Source organism: Physcomitrium patens, chromosome 1 (assembly GCF_059467195.1).
Source record: "Physcomitrium patens ecotype Gransden chromosome 1, ASM5946719v1, whole genome shotgun sequence".
Classification (NCBI taxonomy): domain Eukaryota; kingdom Viridiplantae; phylum Streptophyta; class Bryopsida; order Funariales; family Funariaceae; genus Physcomitrium; species Physcomitrium patens.
In genome coordinates this window covers 28,725,146-28,737,690 of record NC_143410.1, presented here as the reverse complement: position 1 = coordinate 28,737,690, position 12,545 = coordinate 28,725,146, and the positions used below count along the sequence as shown (strand labels likewise).

Here is a 12,545-nt window from a genome sequence, read left to right as displayed (position 1 = left end):
GTTATTACTTAAAGTTAAAGAGTTACTTTTGAGATTCTATATTGAAAAGATGTAATAGGATTTATTGGCAATTCATATTGTCTTTTTTTCTTTTCTTTTCTTTTCTTTTCTTTTCTTTTTTTTTACTGTATATTATTTGAAGTGCATGTTTCCATTTTTTATTCTTTTTTTTTTTATCTAAAGATCACCTGGCAAGAATAGTGTTTGAACAATCTGTTTATCTTTGTTTTTGCTCACGACATAAGTAGACACTTCAATTGTCTAATTAATCCTGCAACCTACTATATTTTAAATACATATAATTCCATATCATTCTACCATCCATTTTATGTTTCCAACAATCTCTTTTGGTTAGTGCAAGCAGGAAGGTCATACCGTTTTAAAGAAATTAGAGGATTGATGACGCAATAAGACATCACATCTTCACTTCACATTAAGAGACATCAAACAAATTGAAAATGGCCTGGAAAAAATTCAAGAATGTGAAACAAGGAAAAGTTGTCACGATGCAGATTTCCAGAAAAGTTTTCCACAATACGGAGTGTTGGTTTCATGAGGGCACTCTCAAGTAGGCTGAATTCTAAGACACTGGAAAAACTACTGTTACACAAAACAAACACGGAAACAACAGCAAACCCTAGGAACTGAACACAAGATTAGCAGTTAACATTACGATGAGAGAAACTGCTGCGAGACGGATACCGATGCCTGCATGACTGAGCCATTGACTGGACGATAAATGTCAGCAGAAACTGCACTCAAAATCGTGCTCAATCCATCAACAACAAACACACAACAAGATAAGCAGTCCCTCAAGGTTCCCTAAACCTCTGCCTGTAGCAAAGTTTATTTCGACATGAAAATTCCACGCCTGAAGAAACTGATAGATTATCCTGACATCCTACATTACACGTCACAAATACAGGTATCGTCATAGCCACCAAGAATCCATAGGGACCCGATTCACAATCGTTGTGAAAAAAGACTTGGATCACCATCCTTTGTCTAATGTGGGACTAACAAATCCACTGTACAACTAGTACCTAAATAAATACGTTTAAATTTTGCTACAAATGAAACTACCCTGGAGTGGGCATGGAAGACAGAGCCGACATGCGGATCAGGGACCGTCTGTGGTAGAGAAGACGCAGCTGACGATACTCGCGAATAAACTCGAGTAACTCGATTTCTCCAGCTAGAAATTTACGATGCAGGTTTTCAGACACTTCATCGGCTTCATTTGTAGCATCTTCACATCCCACGCCGTTGGTTAGAATATGATGGAAGTAAAAGGTCGTTTATTCAGACGAAAAAAGGTCATATATCACAATTCATAAAAATAAAAGTTCTAGAATTGAATCAAACCTTGAAGTTTGTGAAGAAGGGCAGGTATCGAACAATTGGCTTGTATATCTTTATATCGCTTTTCCAATTCCTCGAATCTTTCTCGACTAACAGCCAGCTCTGTGTTCCTAATGATCATACACTGTGGTACACATACACACACATGGATACTGTCACACACCTTCCATGACCGGCTCTTTCAACTGCACACCAAAATTTGCATTAAATTGCATAAATAGAAGAGAGAAAAAAACAAAAAATAAAAATAAAAAATAAAAAAATAGTGAATTTCTAATGATGTTCACAATATCAAAGAACAATCAAGCATGACTGAGGAAAGCAAGAATACACTCATTGAAAATCATACCTGAGTCCTCAATTCAGCAAGTTCTGACTCCTTCATCAAATTGTTTCCTGCTCAATGCAGCATGTAAGAACGCAGCTTTTTGCAGTGAATATTTCTATACAACTAAGTCAAGTTCGCCCATAAAACCATGAGTGGTCTTTCAAGACTCTACAGTAAGACAACCAAACAAATGCTTTGAACTCACTTGATTCATCTATAGTTGACTTCTCCAATTCAGCATTAATCTGCAAATTGCCACAGAAAAGTAAATCTGACAATGCAATGAAATGAAATTGTCATGCAAATCTACTTAGCTGAATGTGACTGAGCTTGCTGACCTTGTCCTAAAACAGGAAATGAACTCCAAAACTGTCAATTCAAGGACGAGGTTCCAAGTATTTCACCAATTACTGATTCAAGACTTTCTAAAAAGGGTACGTTGAACAAAACACTCAAGAACAAAACTAGGCTAATCTGCAATGTGATCCTCCATGATCCCTCCCATGATGTGCGAGGAACGGTCACAGAGACTCGAACACCCTTATTGAAGAAAACTAAGACATAGATACAAGTAGATACCGTGTCCAGCCGCCTCACATCATCAAGTGAGTGAAGGTACGCATTATATGCATCTTTATCGTTAAGCAACCTGGTCAGCTCTTCAGGACTGCACATAAGGAAGGCACAAACGCAGAACTGCAATAAGAATCATTAGTGGTTAAGTTGCAAAAGTACACCAGCACCCTTCGTCTATTAAGATACCTACGAAATACCATCATTACCCCCAGGATGCTAAGTCAAAATTATAACGGCGTGGTTGAAGGTCAATTGCACTAATGAATTCAACCTAACGATTCTCCCAAAGGGGACCAATACCTCTACAATTACTGCCCTAAAATACAGGTCGCCCCTACATCGCCTCCTTAGCTTCATAGAACGATACATGTCATGGGGAATTTGACCAGCGCCCACTGGTTAACAAAAACACGCTCCGTCCTGTGGACTAAAAGCTGACCTCTTAGCTTCCAAGCTTGCCATTGAATTAGAAGCGCCTGAATTTGATGAGTATGACCCCGAAGACGAGACCTGCGAACTATTTGGTCGTGTATAACCTCTCGAATAGGATCCAGACAAAGTACTCGATGGATAGATAGATGAAGCTGGACGTGCATCAGAGATGGGTTGCCAGGCAAGAGGATTTATCCCAGGTGGAGGAGCTCCAAAATTTGGAGGTGGTGGCACGCGTGACAGTCCGGTGTTAGATGGACCTACAACAGGAGGAGGGTACCAGCTCTGTAATGGAGGGGGCGGTTGTCCTTGTTGTTGTTGCTGTTGTTGTTGCTGTCCACCCCTGCATATTAATTGAGCAAATTGAGTAATCAATTCCAGCATATTATAAATATGATTTGCATAGTCTACGTGGGAACGCCGCTAAACAGGTATTAGGTTTCCAGAATTGAGGTTCATCCCATGCAAGGAGCCAGCATGAGTCGACGTACACCTACTCAGTCTGAATCCTGTAAGGGACCGCAACTGTAAAACTCCTTTCAATCATAATGGAGCTTGCGCCCCATTTAGGCCACAAGGAGATGCTTTCCCCGTAAGCCATGCTACTGAACAAAATCCTAACCCTACTCTCTGAAAACATCCCAGGATGTGACAATTCCTCAACAAAATCCTACAAAAACTGAGCTTCTAGGTGTTCGAAGACCACTTTTCTGAGGTCCCCGCAATATGCCTCCAGCTAATTATTGATGCTTCAAGGATATGTAGCGGGAGATTTAAAAAAAAACACAAAAAAAAACATACACACAAACTACACCGATCTGTAATTCAAGCGACGCACGCATCGCCCTCGAGTGGAAAAATACGATAGAATACAAATCCAACGCTTCCGACCCATGGAACCCCTAGTTTCCACCACCATGAACATCTACAACCAAGTAAGCTACCTTTGAATTCATGCGAAATAGAGAAATATTACAAAGGAAAGAAAAGAAAAGAAAAGAAAAGAAAAAACGAAATCCTCTCCCGAAACTGCAAAACCAGAATCCCGATCGCTTGTCTCACACACCACAAGCTCTCCCCCTCCGTTCTAGCAGTCCACGAGACTATTTGCAACCCCAATTGGGCTAAGAAAGAAGGGCAATAAACGTACCTCATGAAGGAGGTGAACATAGTGAAAAATAGTTGGGCGGTGCGAGTGGAATACTCCGATCGAACAGACGAAAAACAGAGCGAGAGACGTGATCAATCGATCGAAGCAGGCAAAGCAAGCGATGGAGCAAGAGAGCTGACACTGCGAGTGCTGGAGGCTCTCGCCCTCCCTGCTCGGATACCCCCCCCCCCCCCTTTGCCCTAATATCCGTGCCCGGACCACCCCTCGTATATACACCCTGATGACGTCATGGTTTGTATCCTGTTGCATCTCTGCCCATTTATACCCGGAGAATACCCTTTGGCTTCGTTCCCAAGGCATTCTGAGGGAATGGTTATCTAATGGTCATTTTATCATTGTTGGCATGGAGATTCCTTTTTTGGCGTTTTTGACATGAATGCTTCTTTTGTCCTCTGCGCTCTTTACAATCTCCTGGAAAATGTATTTTTTTCTATGATTAGGTTTTTGCAATCAAAACTAATCTTAAAAATATATGTGATATAGGCCAACATTATGGTTCCCTTCCAATGGAATTCTTTTGTATTTGTGCCAATATATACATATATAGATATGTGTATGTGTATGTATGTATGTGATATTACTACTATAAATGTCGTGATACAAAAAGGACATTTTATTTTTGTTAATTTAGATGAAAACTTCAAAAGTACATTGTCCAATTGTATGCCTATTCAATACATGTAATAATTGAGCTAAAAGATATACTTTTGAAGATTCACATCACAATTTAAAACATAAAATTTTAAAATGCTTTGAAGTAGAATATCAAATTATAATCACAATATTAATTTTTTCAATAAGCATCAAACACTTTGATGGATATTGCATTTAATAATATTTATTTTCTAAACAAGTATTGTCAAAGAAACATTCTACAATTAGGAGTAGTTAAAATTTGTATCTCCTTTTTTGAATATATTTTAGAAAAAAAAAATAAGCTCAATTTCTTTCATTAGAAAACCAATAAAAAATATATATATTTTTAGACCATTATGTCTTATTGCAATACATTTGGGTATACACATTAAAATTAGGATTATAATTTTGGAAGTCACTTATATGTTACTTTTTAAAAAATGATATTAGATCTTCTATTTTTATATTTATTATTATTCAACTTTTAAAATTTTACTTTCAAATTATTTGCCAAGTTATCACTAAATATAAGTTATTTAATCATAATAACACTAATAATAATAATAATAATAACAACCAACAATAAGCATTGCCTCTAGAGTAAGAATGTAAATAGAAATACTCGAACTAATACCAAAGTAAGCATGGTGCTAAGATGATTTATCTTTATGTACACACACACATACAAAAAACAAAAGTATATTGATGTAGTTGTCTTATATATATATATAAAGAGAAAGAGAGAAGATAAACAGTTTCTCTCTACTATATTTCAAACAATATAATTATAATATTTATTATAAACTATAATAAATATTATAGAGAGCGTTGGCAACATTTAATGCTATCAACACTCTTTTTCACTTGTCATAATATTTATATAACATAAAATTTGCATAGAATTATGATCTATACTTTTTTGTAATCTTGTAAGATCAATGCTTGCTACCTCATTAAAACATTATCTAGAAAAAACTTATTGTATTCAAGGATAAAATTATAAGTGAAGAAAATAAAATATAACATCATTTTTTTATTTATTTAAAGAATTCATTAACTTTCTTGCTCAAAAAAAGTAAGTTGTCACATACCAATGCTATTACTAAGTTGAGAATAGTTGCACAAAGAAAGAACTTTAGTGAGGTAACTAGCAAGATTATTTGCAGATTCAATTTTCTTGATCTTAAGTGCTTGATTAGTAACCAAGTCATAGAGACAACTAAAATACTTTGGATTAATATGCTTTGTCTTATTGCGTTTAATGAAATCAACTTGCATGTGTGCAATACAAGCACTATTATCTTCATAAAAGATAGTTAGAGAATCATAATATAAAAGTCCACAAGTTGTCTAAATGGATTTATCAATTGATCGCTATCAAATACATTTCCAATATGCTTCATGTAAAGCAATAATTTTTGTATAGTTGGATGAAGTTGCAATTATAGTTTGTTTCACTAATTTCTATGATGTCACAGCTCCATGTCTTAAAAATACATAGCTTGTTTGAAATTTAGTTGTTACAATATCATATTTATATCCTGTATCATAATATCCAACCAATTTTGGATATGCAGATAGTTTATAATATAACCTCAAGTCTTTAGTACATTTTAAATAATATAATAAATTTTTGATGTCATTTTAATATCATAGTGTTAGACATGTACTAATTCTTGGAAGGATACTAATTACAAATGTAATATTTGATCTTGTAGATGTAATTAAATATAAAAGTGCTCCAACTGCTATAAGATATAGATACTGATCTCTCAATATTTTCTCTTCTTCCTCCTCACAGGGATGGTATGGATCATCACCATTATGACCACGTCCAACTATTGGTGTTGACAATAGATAAGCATCAATTATATTGAATCTCTATAAGATTTGCCTTATATATATTAATTGGTAGAGAAGAACGCTACTATTTGTGAGATGCATAATTTGAAGACTAATGTAGAAAGTTATTTTTTCTAGAATTTTTATTTCAAACTCATAGATGAATAATTTTGTAGATGCAATATATGTAAATCTAATATCTATTAGGTTTAGATCATCAACATAAATAGAAATTATTACAAAACTAATTTTATCTTGTTTGATAAACAAACAATGAATTAGTGGATTACTTACAAACTTGTTTTTAATTAAACTATCATAGAAAAGATGATATCACATGCATCCACATTATTTTAGACTATCCAAGGCCTTGCATAATTTAATACCACAATATTGTCTTAGACCAAGTACATTTGGAGTTTTTATTTCCAAACCAAGTAGAAATTTTATATAAATATTTGTATCAAGAAAACCATAAAAATATGTAATTACTACATCCATTAAATATATTAGAAAGGTGCCATGAAGTGCCATTCTAATAACATATCCAAATGTAATTGAATCCATGATTGAAAAATATGTGGATTCATAATCAATGCCAAATTATTGGATAAATCCTTGGACACCAAGATGAGCTTTATAGTGAATTATTTGATCTTTAGCATCTTGCTTGCATATTACTACTATCTTATATCCTACAAGGCGAAATGTAAGAGTATCCACAATTAGACCAAAGACTTTTTCTTACGCAAAGACATATATTTATCTTCAATTGTAATTTTCTATTTTAACTAGTCAAAGTAATACATTGCTTCTTCAATGGTTCAAGGTTTAAGATTATCTTCCTTACAAAAAAGAGCTTCTACAATCATGCATGCAAATAATTCATCTATTGTAATAGATGGTTGTCACGGACACAAAATACAGACTTGAAATCTAACAAGAAGTTCAAGAAGAAGTGGCAAAACTAGATTAAACAAATGAGTACAAGAACAACACCAGAAAGGTGAGCTAGAACTCCAAGAGATGTGTTGTCGAGACTGAAGAACCCTTCAGCCTCGACTCCTATATATACTACTGAATAGGAAGCTTCTTGAGCTACTTCCGCTAACTAGGATGCTTCTCCAACAACTTCTACTAATTATGAAACTTCTCGAGCAACTTCCTAGAATCTATCAGAATATTCTAGAATCTTCTAAGAGAATCTTTAGGGAATATTCTAAGAATCTTCTAGAACCTTCTAAAGGAATCTTTAGAGAATCTTTAGAGAATATTCTAGAAGAATATTGGAAGAATCTTCCAATGTATGTCCATGACATCACCTCCTCTTCTAACTTCGAGGTCTCCGAGAAGCAATGTTGTTATCAGTCAATACCAACGCAAGAAAATGAAAATCTGTCGCATCACATCCGCTATGAATTCCAATTGTTGTTCGCGAGGCAAATGATTCATCGGTCCTTGGAGCCAACGGTAGTGACCAACACCTTCAACCTCTGACCAAGCGTGGACTTCTGTGTCTTCATTGTGAAACTGTCCTCCAAACACACCTTCTGGCTGACCGTCGTAGGCAGGCTCGACCTCAAATACAATTACTAGCGATCTGTTGCTCGGTATCCTCCGACGTCGTCGTGGTATAGGCGGTTCTTCATCTCGCGGTCGTCTTCGTGAGCTAGTCGCTTGAGATGACATAACAAGTGTAGTATCTTGACTATCCATGTCTAAAGGCTAAAATGATGAGAGCAAACTATAGTTGCTAACAAAGTTCTACACTATCGAACTATGGATTTTGGAGGTGCCCTCCCCCCTTTTTATGCTACTTGATGAGCAAGCTTCAGCAAGAAGCTATCGTTGAATCGGCTTAGGTTTATGAGGATATCGTTGATACAATTCTTGTACCTTTTTTGGTGCATTGGCAAGATTTTCAGCATGCTCCCACGTTCGTTCATTGATGTCGTATCCACTCCAATGCACTAAATACTCCAATTTTCTCCTATTACGCTGTGAATCTAGTACCTTTTCTACCTCGTATTCCTCATGGTTTTCAATTTCGATACTTGGTGGCGAACTTTGTACTCTTTGGGGAAAAGCTGACTCTCGATAAGGTTCCAACAAAGACACGTGAAAGACTGGATGTACCTTCATAGTAGCTGGTAACTCCAGACGATATGCCACCGGATTGATCTGCTTCTCGATAACAAATGGCCCTAATCTTCGATAGTCCAATTTGTCACATGGCCGCTTGGTCTTGATATTCCGTCGAAGAAGCCATACTTTACTTCCAACTTTAAAAGTAGGCACCTCATTTCGATATTTATCTGCAGATGCCTTGTAACTCTCTTGGGCAGATTGCAATTGAAGCTTCAACGTCGCTTGAAGCTCCGATAGTTGCTTCACAAATCCTTCAGCTGTTGGGTTGTTATTTGCTGAAGAACTCAATAAATCGAGCTTGGGGTGGTATTCGTAGTTGGAGAAGAATGGTGTTTGTTGAGTTGACGCATGAAGAGTGTTGTTGTATGCGAACTCAGCAAGCGGTAGATATGCAGTCCAATCATCTTGTTGATAGTTGATGGTGCATCGTAAATACTGCTCCAAAACTTGATTCACCCGCTCCATTTGACCGTCAGTTTGAGGATGAAAAGCCGAAGAGAGCTTAATATCCACCTTCAATATCTCAAAGAGGGACCTCCAAAACTTGGATACAAACTGAGTACCTCGATCCGACACGATATCATCTGGTAGGCCATGATAACGATATATGTTATCAAGAAAGAGTCTTGCGGTGTCTTCACTTGACGATGTTTTCTTGCAAGGCACGAAATGCGCCATCTTTGTAAATCGATCCACCACAACAAAGATGCTGTCAAATGAATTCGATGGCGGTAGGTCCGTAATGAAGTCCATAGAAACTGAAGACCATGGTCGGTGCGGAATAGGCAATGGCTGGAGAAGTCCATACGGACGATGTCAAGGGATCTTGGATCTTGAACAAACATCACAAGAAAGGACAAATTCCTTCACATCCTTCCACATTTGAGGCCACCAAAAATCTCGTGAAATGAGCTCCAAAGTCTTGTTGAATCCAAAATGTCCCGCAGCTGGAAAGTCGTGGCGAGATTGAAGTACTCGGAGTCGAGTTGGTCCTTTTGGGATATACAACCGCTCCTCAAAATACAGAAGATCTCCCTCCACCTTAAACTTGTCATTATCGACACGTTGTTTGATGTCAAGAGCTATAGAATCCTCAATGGTCGCAGTACGTACCTCGCTGAGGAAGCCGTCATCGATAGTTGCAACAGTAGCAAAAATCCTGAATTTTTCTGGTTTCAACAATGTTGTACATTGTTGATCAAACGCTGCTTTTTTAACCTTTGGCGCAAGATACGATCTCCTCGATAATGCGTCAGATAATACTTGCTGTTTTCCAGGGCAGTAGGTGATAATAAAGTCAAATCGTGATAGAAACATATTCCATCGAGCTTGACGACGATTCAAAATTCGAGCTGTCATGAAGTACTCCAAATTCTTGTGGTCCGTATAAACAGTCACTGGACGTGCAGCTCCTTCGAGGAAGTGACGCCACTCTTGGAAGGCATCCACTATAGCAAGCAGCTCTTTGTCGTGGATCTCGTAGTTGATCTCAACAGCAGAGAACTTTTGTGAATAGAACGCAACTGGGTGAAGCTTCTTGTCTATGCCCATCTGTGAAAGCACAGCTCCCAAAGCAAAATCTGAAGCATCGGTCTCTAAATAGAAAGCCTTTGTAAAGTCAGGGTGTACCAAGATTGGAGCCGTAGTGAATGCCATCTTGAGATCTTGAAATGCTTTTGCTGCTTGTGATCCCCATTCGAGCTTGTCTTTGCTTGTTAGACGCGTGAGTGGTGCAGCAACTTGAGAATAATTCTTGATGAAGATCCGATAGAAGTTAGCAAATCCAAGAAAACACTGAACATCTCTAACCGTCTTTGGAACTTCCCAAGATATAATTGCTTCTACCTTTTTTGGATCCATCTTCAAGCCCTCTGTAGTCGCAATGAAGCCCAAAAATTCCATCTCATTCTGGTGAAATTGACACTTCTCCAACTTGGCGTAGAGTCCTCGTTCGTGTAGTTTTTCAAGAACCAAACAAACGTGCTTCTCATGTTCTTCTTCATTCTTGGAAAATATCAAAATATCATCCAGATAGATGACAACAAAGTCATCGAGGTACTCCCGAAAGATGTCGTTCATCATATGCTGAAAGACCGTTGGAGCATTGGTAAGACCAAAAGGCATGACATTGTACTCAAAATGGCCATACCTTGTACGAAAGGCTGTCTTCCATTCATCTCCTTCTTTGATTCGCACAAGGTTGTAGGCTCCTCTTAAATCAATCTTTGTAAAAATTCTTGCACGTCCAAGTTGATCTAAGAGGCCGGAGATCAAAGGTAAGGGATAGCGATTTTTCTTGGTCACCTTGTTGAGTCCTCGGTAGTCCACGCACATCCGCAGTGAGCCATCCTTTTTCTTCACGAATAGGATTGGTGCTCCAGTTGGCGACTTTGAATGTCGAATAAAATTCTTGGCTAGATTCTCATCGATGTACTTCCGCAATTCTGCCAACTCCGTCTGTGATAGGTTGTATATTGGATCAAAAGGTGGTTGCGCTCCTTCCTCTAAGTCTATGGCGCAATCATATGGTCGATGTTCCAGCAGTATATCGGCGTTCTTCTTCTGAAACACGTCTTCAAAATCCCTATATTGCTCTGGTATATTCGATGTTGAGATATTCTCGCCGCTAGTTGGAGCTGCATAAATGACAAATGGTGCGCCTTCCTTGGACGATCTTAGGAACGCTCTCGCTCCAATAAACATGGATTTCTTCATGTAGGTTCTACCAACAGGTTTATTATTATTATTTTCAGGAAATGTTATCCTTCGTAGCCTCCAATCAATGGACGGATTATGATCTTCTAACCAAGAAAGACCAAGGATAACAGGGCTTGATGGGGTTCTAATAATATTAAAAATAACGTGACTACTATGGTCCTTAAACACCACTTCTATAGGTTCTGATCCGTGGGTAACGTTGCCTGACAATAAGGGTCGTCCATCTATCACCTCTACGTGAACAGGTTTGGACTTCTGTACTAAACGGATCTTGTGGTGTTTAGCAAACTCTTCATCTAAAAAACAAGTAGATGCCTCCGAATCCAATAAAGCTAAAGTTTTTTGTTTTTGAGGGCCTAAAAACAAAGGAATTGTAAAACAACGGGCAGGTTGGACAGAGAAGGAGGAACCTAATTGTTGTCGTGATATTAGATTGTCCAGCCGCACGGTTCCTACTGTGGCTGGGCGTCGTCGTTTTCCAGAATCATCGCACGTCTAGTCTTGACAGGGTGCCAATTTTGCTTCTTTGGGCAATTTCCAACCTTGTGACCTTCTTCTCCACAGTACAAACATAACCCTTCCTCCATACGCCGTTTCTTCTCTGTTGGAGTAAGAGATCGGACACGCGCCGTGTCGATTTGCATGTCTGTTGCCTCCGAATGTGAGTTTAAGCTATTTGCAGACATAGTCACGTCGTAACGAGTCATTTGGTGTCTTGGACGTTGGTCTTGGCGATGCTGGAATAGGCGGTTGTCACACTTTACAGCTTGGCTAATAGCTTCGTTGAGCGTTTGAGGATCAGGAAGAGATAATAGCAAGTCCTTCACATCATCCTTCAAGCCCCAATAAAACTGACTCACCAACGCCTCTTCACCCCAATTAATGTCACTTGCCAATTGTCTGAAATCCGAGGCATAGACTGATGCAGAGCGTGTTCCTTGTCGTAGCGATCGGATCTTTGTTGTAGCCCATCGAACTTTATCATGCTCGCCAAATGCTTCTGCAAACGCCTCCAAGAACGTTTCAAAGTTGCTCAGGATTGGAGATCGCTTCTCAAACAAGGGAGTAAACCAAGACAGAGCTTGTGCTGTAAGCAAGGTTCCAACAAGCCCAACACACGCTTCCTCCGTCGGATAACGTTCGGGCTGTAAAATTGTTATCAACCTGATTTGGTTGACAAAACCTCGAAACTTGGAATGAGTTCCATCAAACTTATCCGGAAGACTAACTCGAGGCTCCTTTCGTTGTAAGACTACTCGATCTTGTTGAAATGGAGGTAGAACTGCTTCTTCTGGCGCAGAAGTTTGAGGCTGATATGCTTTAGATGGCGCT

General features: G+C 38.2%; 1 protein-coding gene across 1 annotated transcript; it reads right to left on the bottom strand.

Annotated features, from left to right (window-relative positions):
* Nucleotides 1–818: 818 nt before the first annotated feature.
* LOC112278760 (vacuolar protein-sorting-associated protein 37 homolog 2) lies at nt 819–3,988 on the bottom strand. The gene is made up of 7 exons (XM_024512491.3): nt 3,849–3,988; nt 2,706–3,041; nt 2,270–2,357; nt 1,896–1,935; nt 1,712–1,758; nt 1,366–1,486; nt 819–1,249 (listed from the first exon to the last, which is right to left on the bottom strand). Exons 1-7 carry the CDS (start codon nt 3,866–3,868, stop codon nt 1,080–1,082), a joined length of 822 nt encoding a protein of 273 aa, XP_024368259.1. The 5' UTR covers nt 3,869–3,988; the 3' UTR covers nt 819–1,079.
* Between the last annotated feature and the right edge of the window lie 8,557 nt (nt 3,989–12,545).

Bases quoted from the DNA above. Each gene is read 5' to 3' on its own strand.
- LOC112278760 (XM_024512491.3), bottom strand. From the start codon at position 3,868: ATGTTCACCTCCTTCATGAG. The intron at 1,936-2,269 runs GTATCTACTTGT...GGCAATTTGCAG, and splicing joins ATGTGAGGCGGCTGGACACG to ATTAATGCTGAATTGGAGAA. The intron at 1,487-1,711 runs GTATGATTTTCA...TGTGTACCACAG, and splicing joins TTGCTGAATTGAGGACTCAG to TGTATGATCATTAGGAACAC.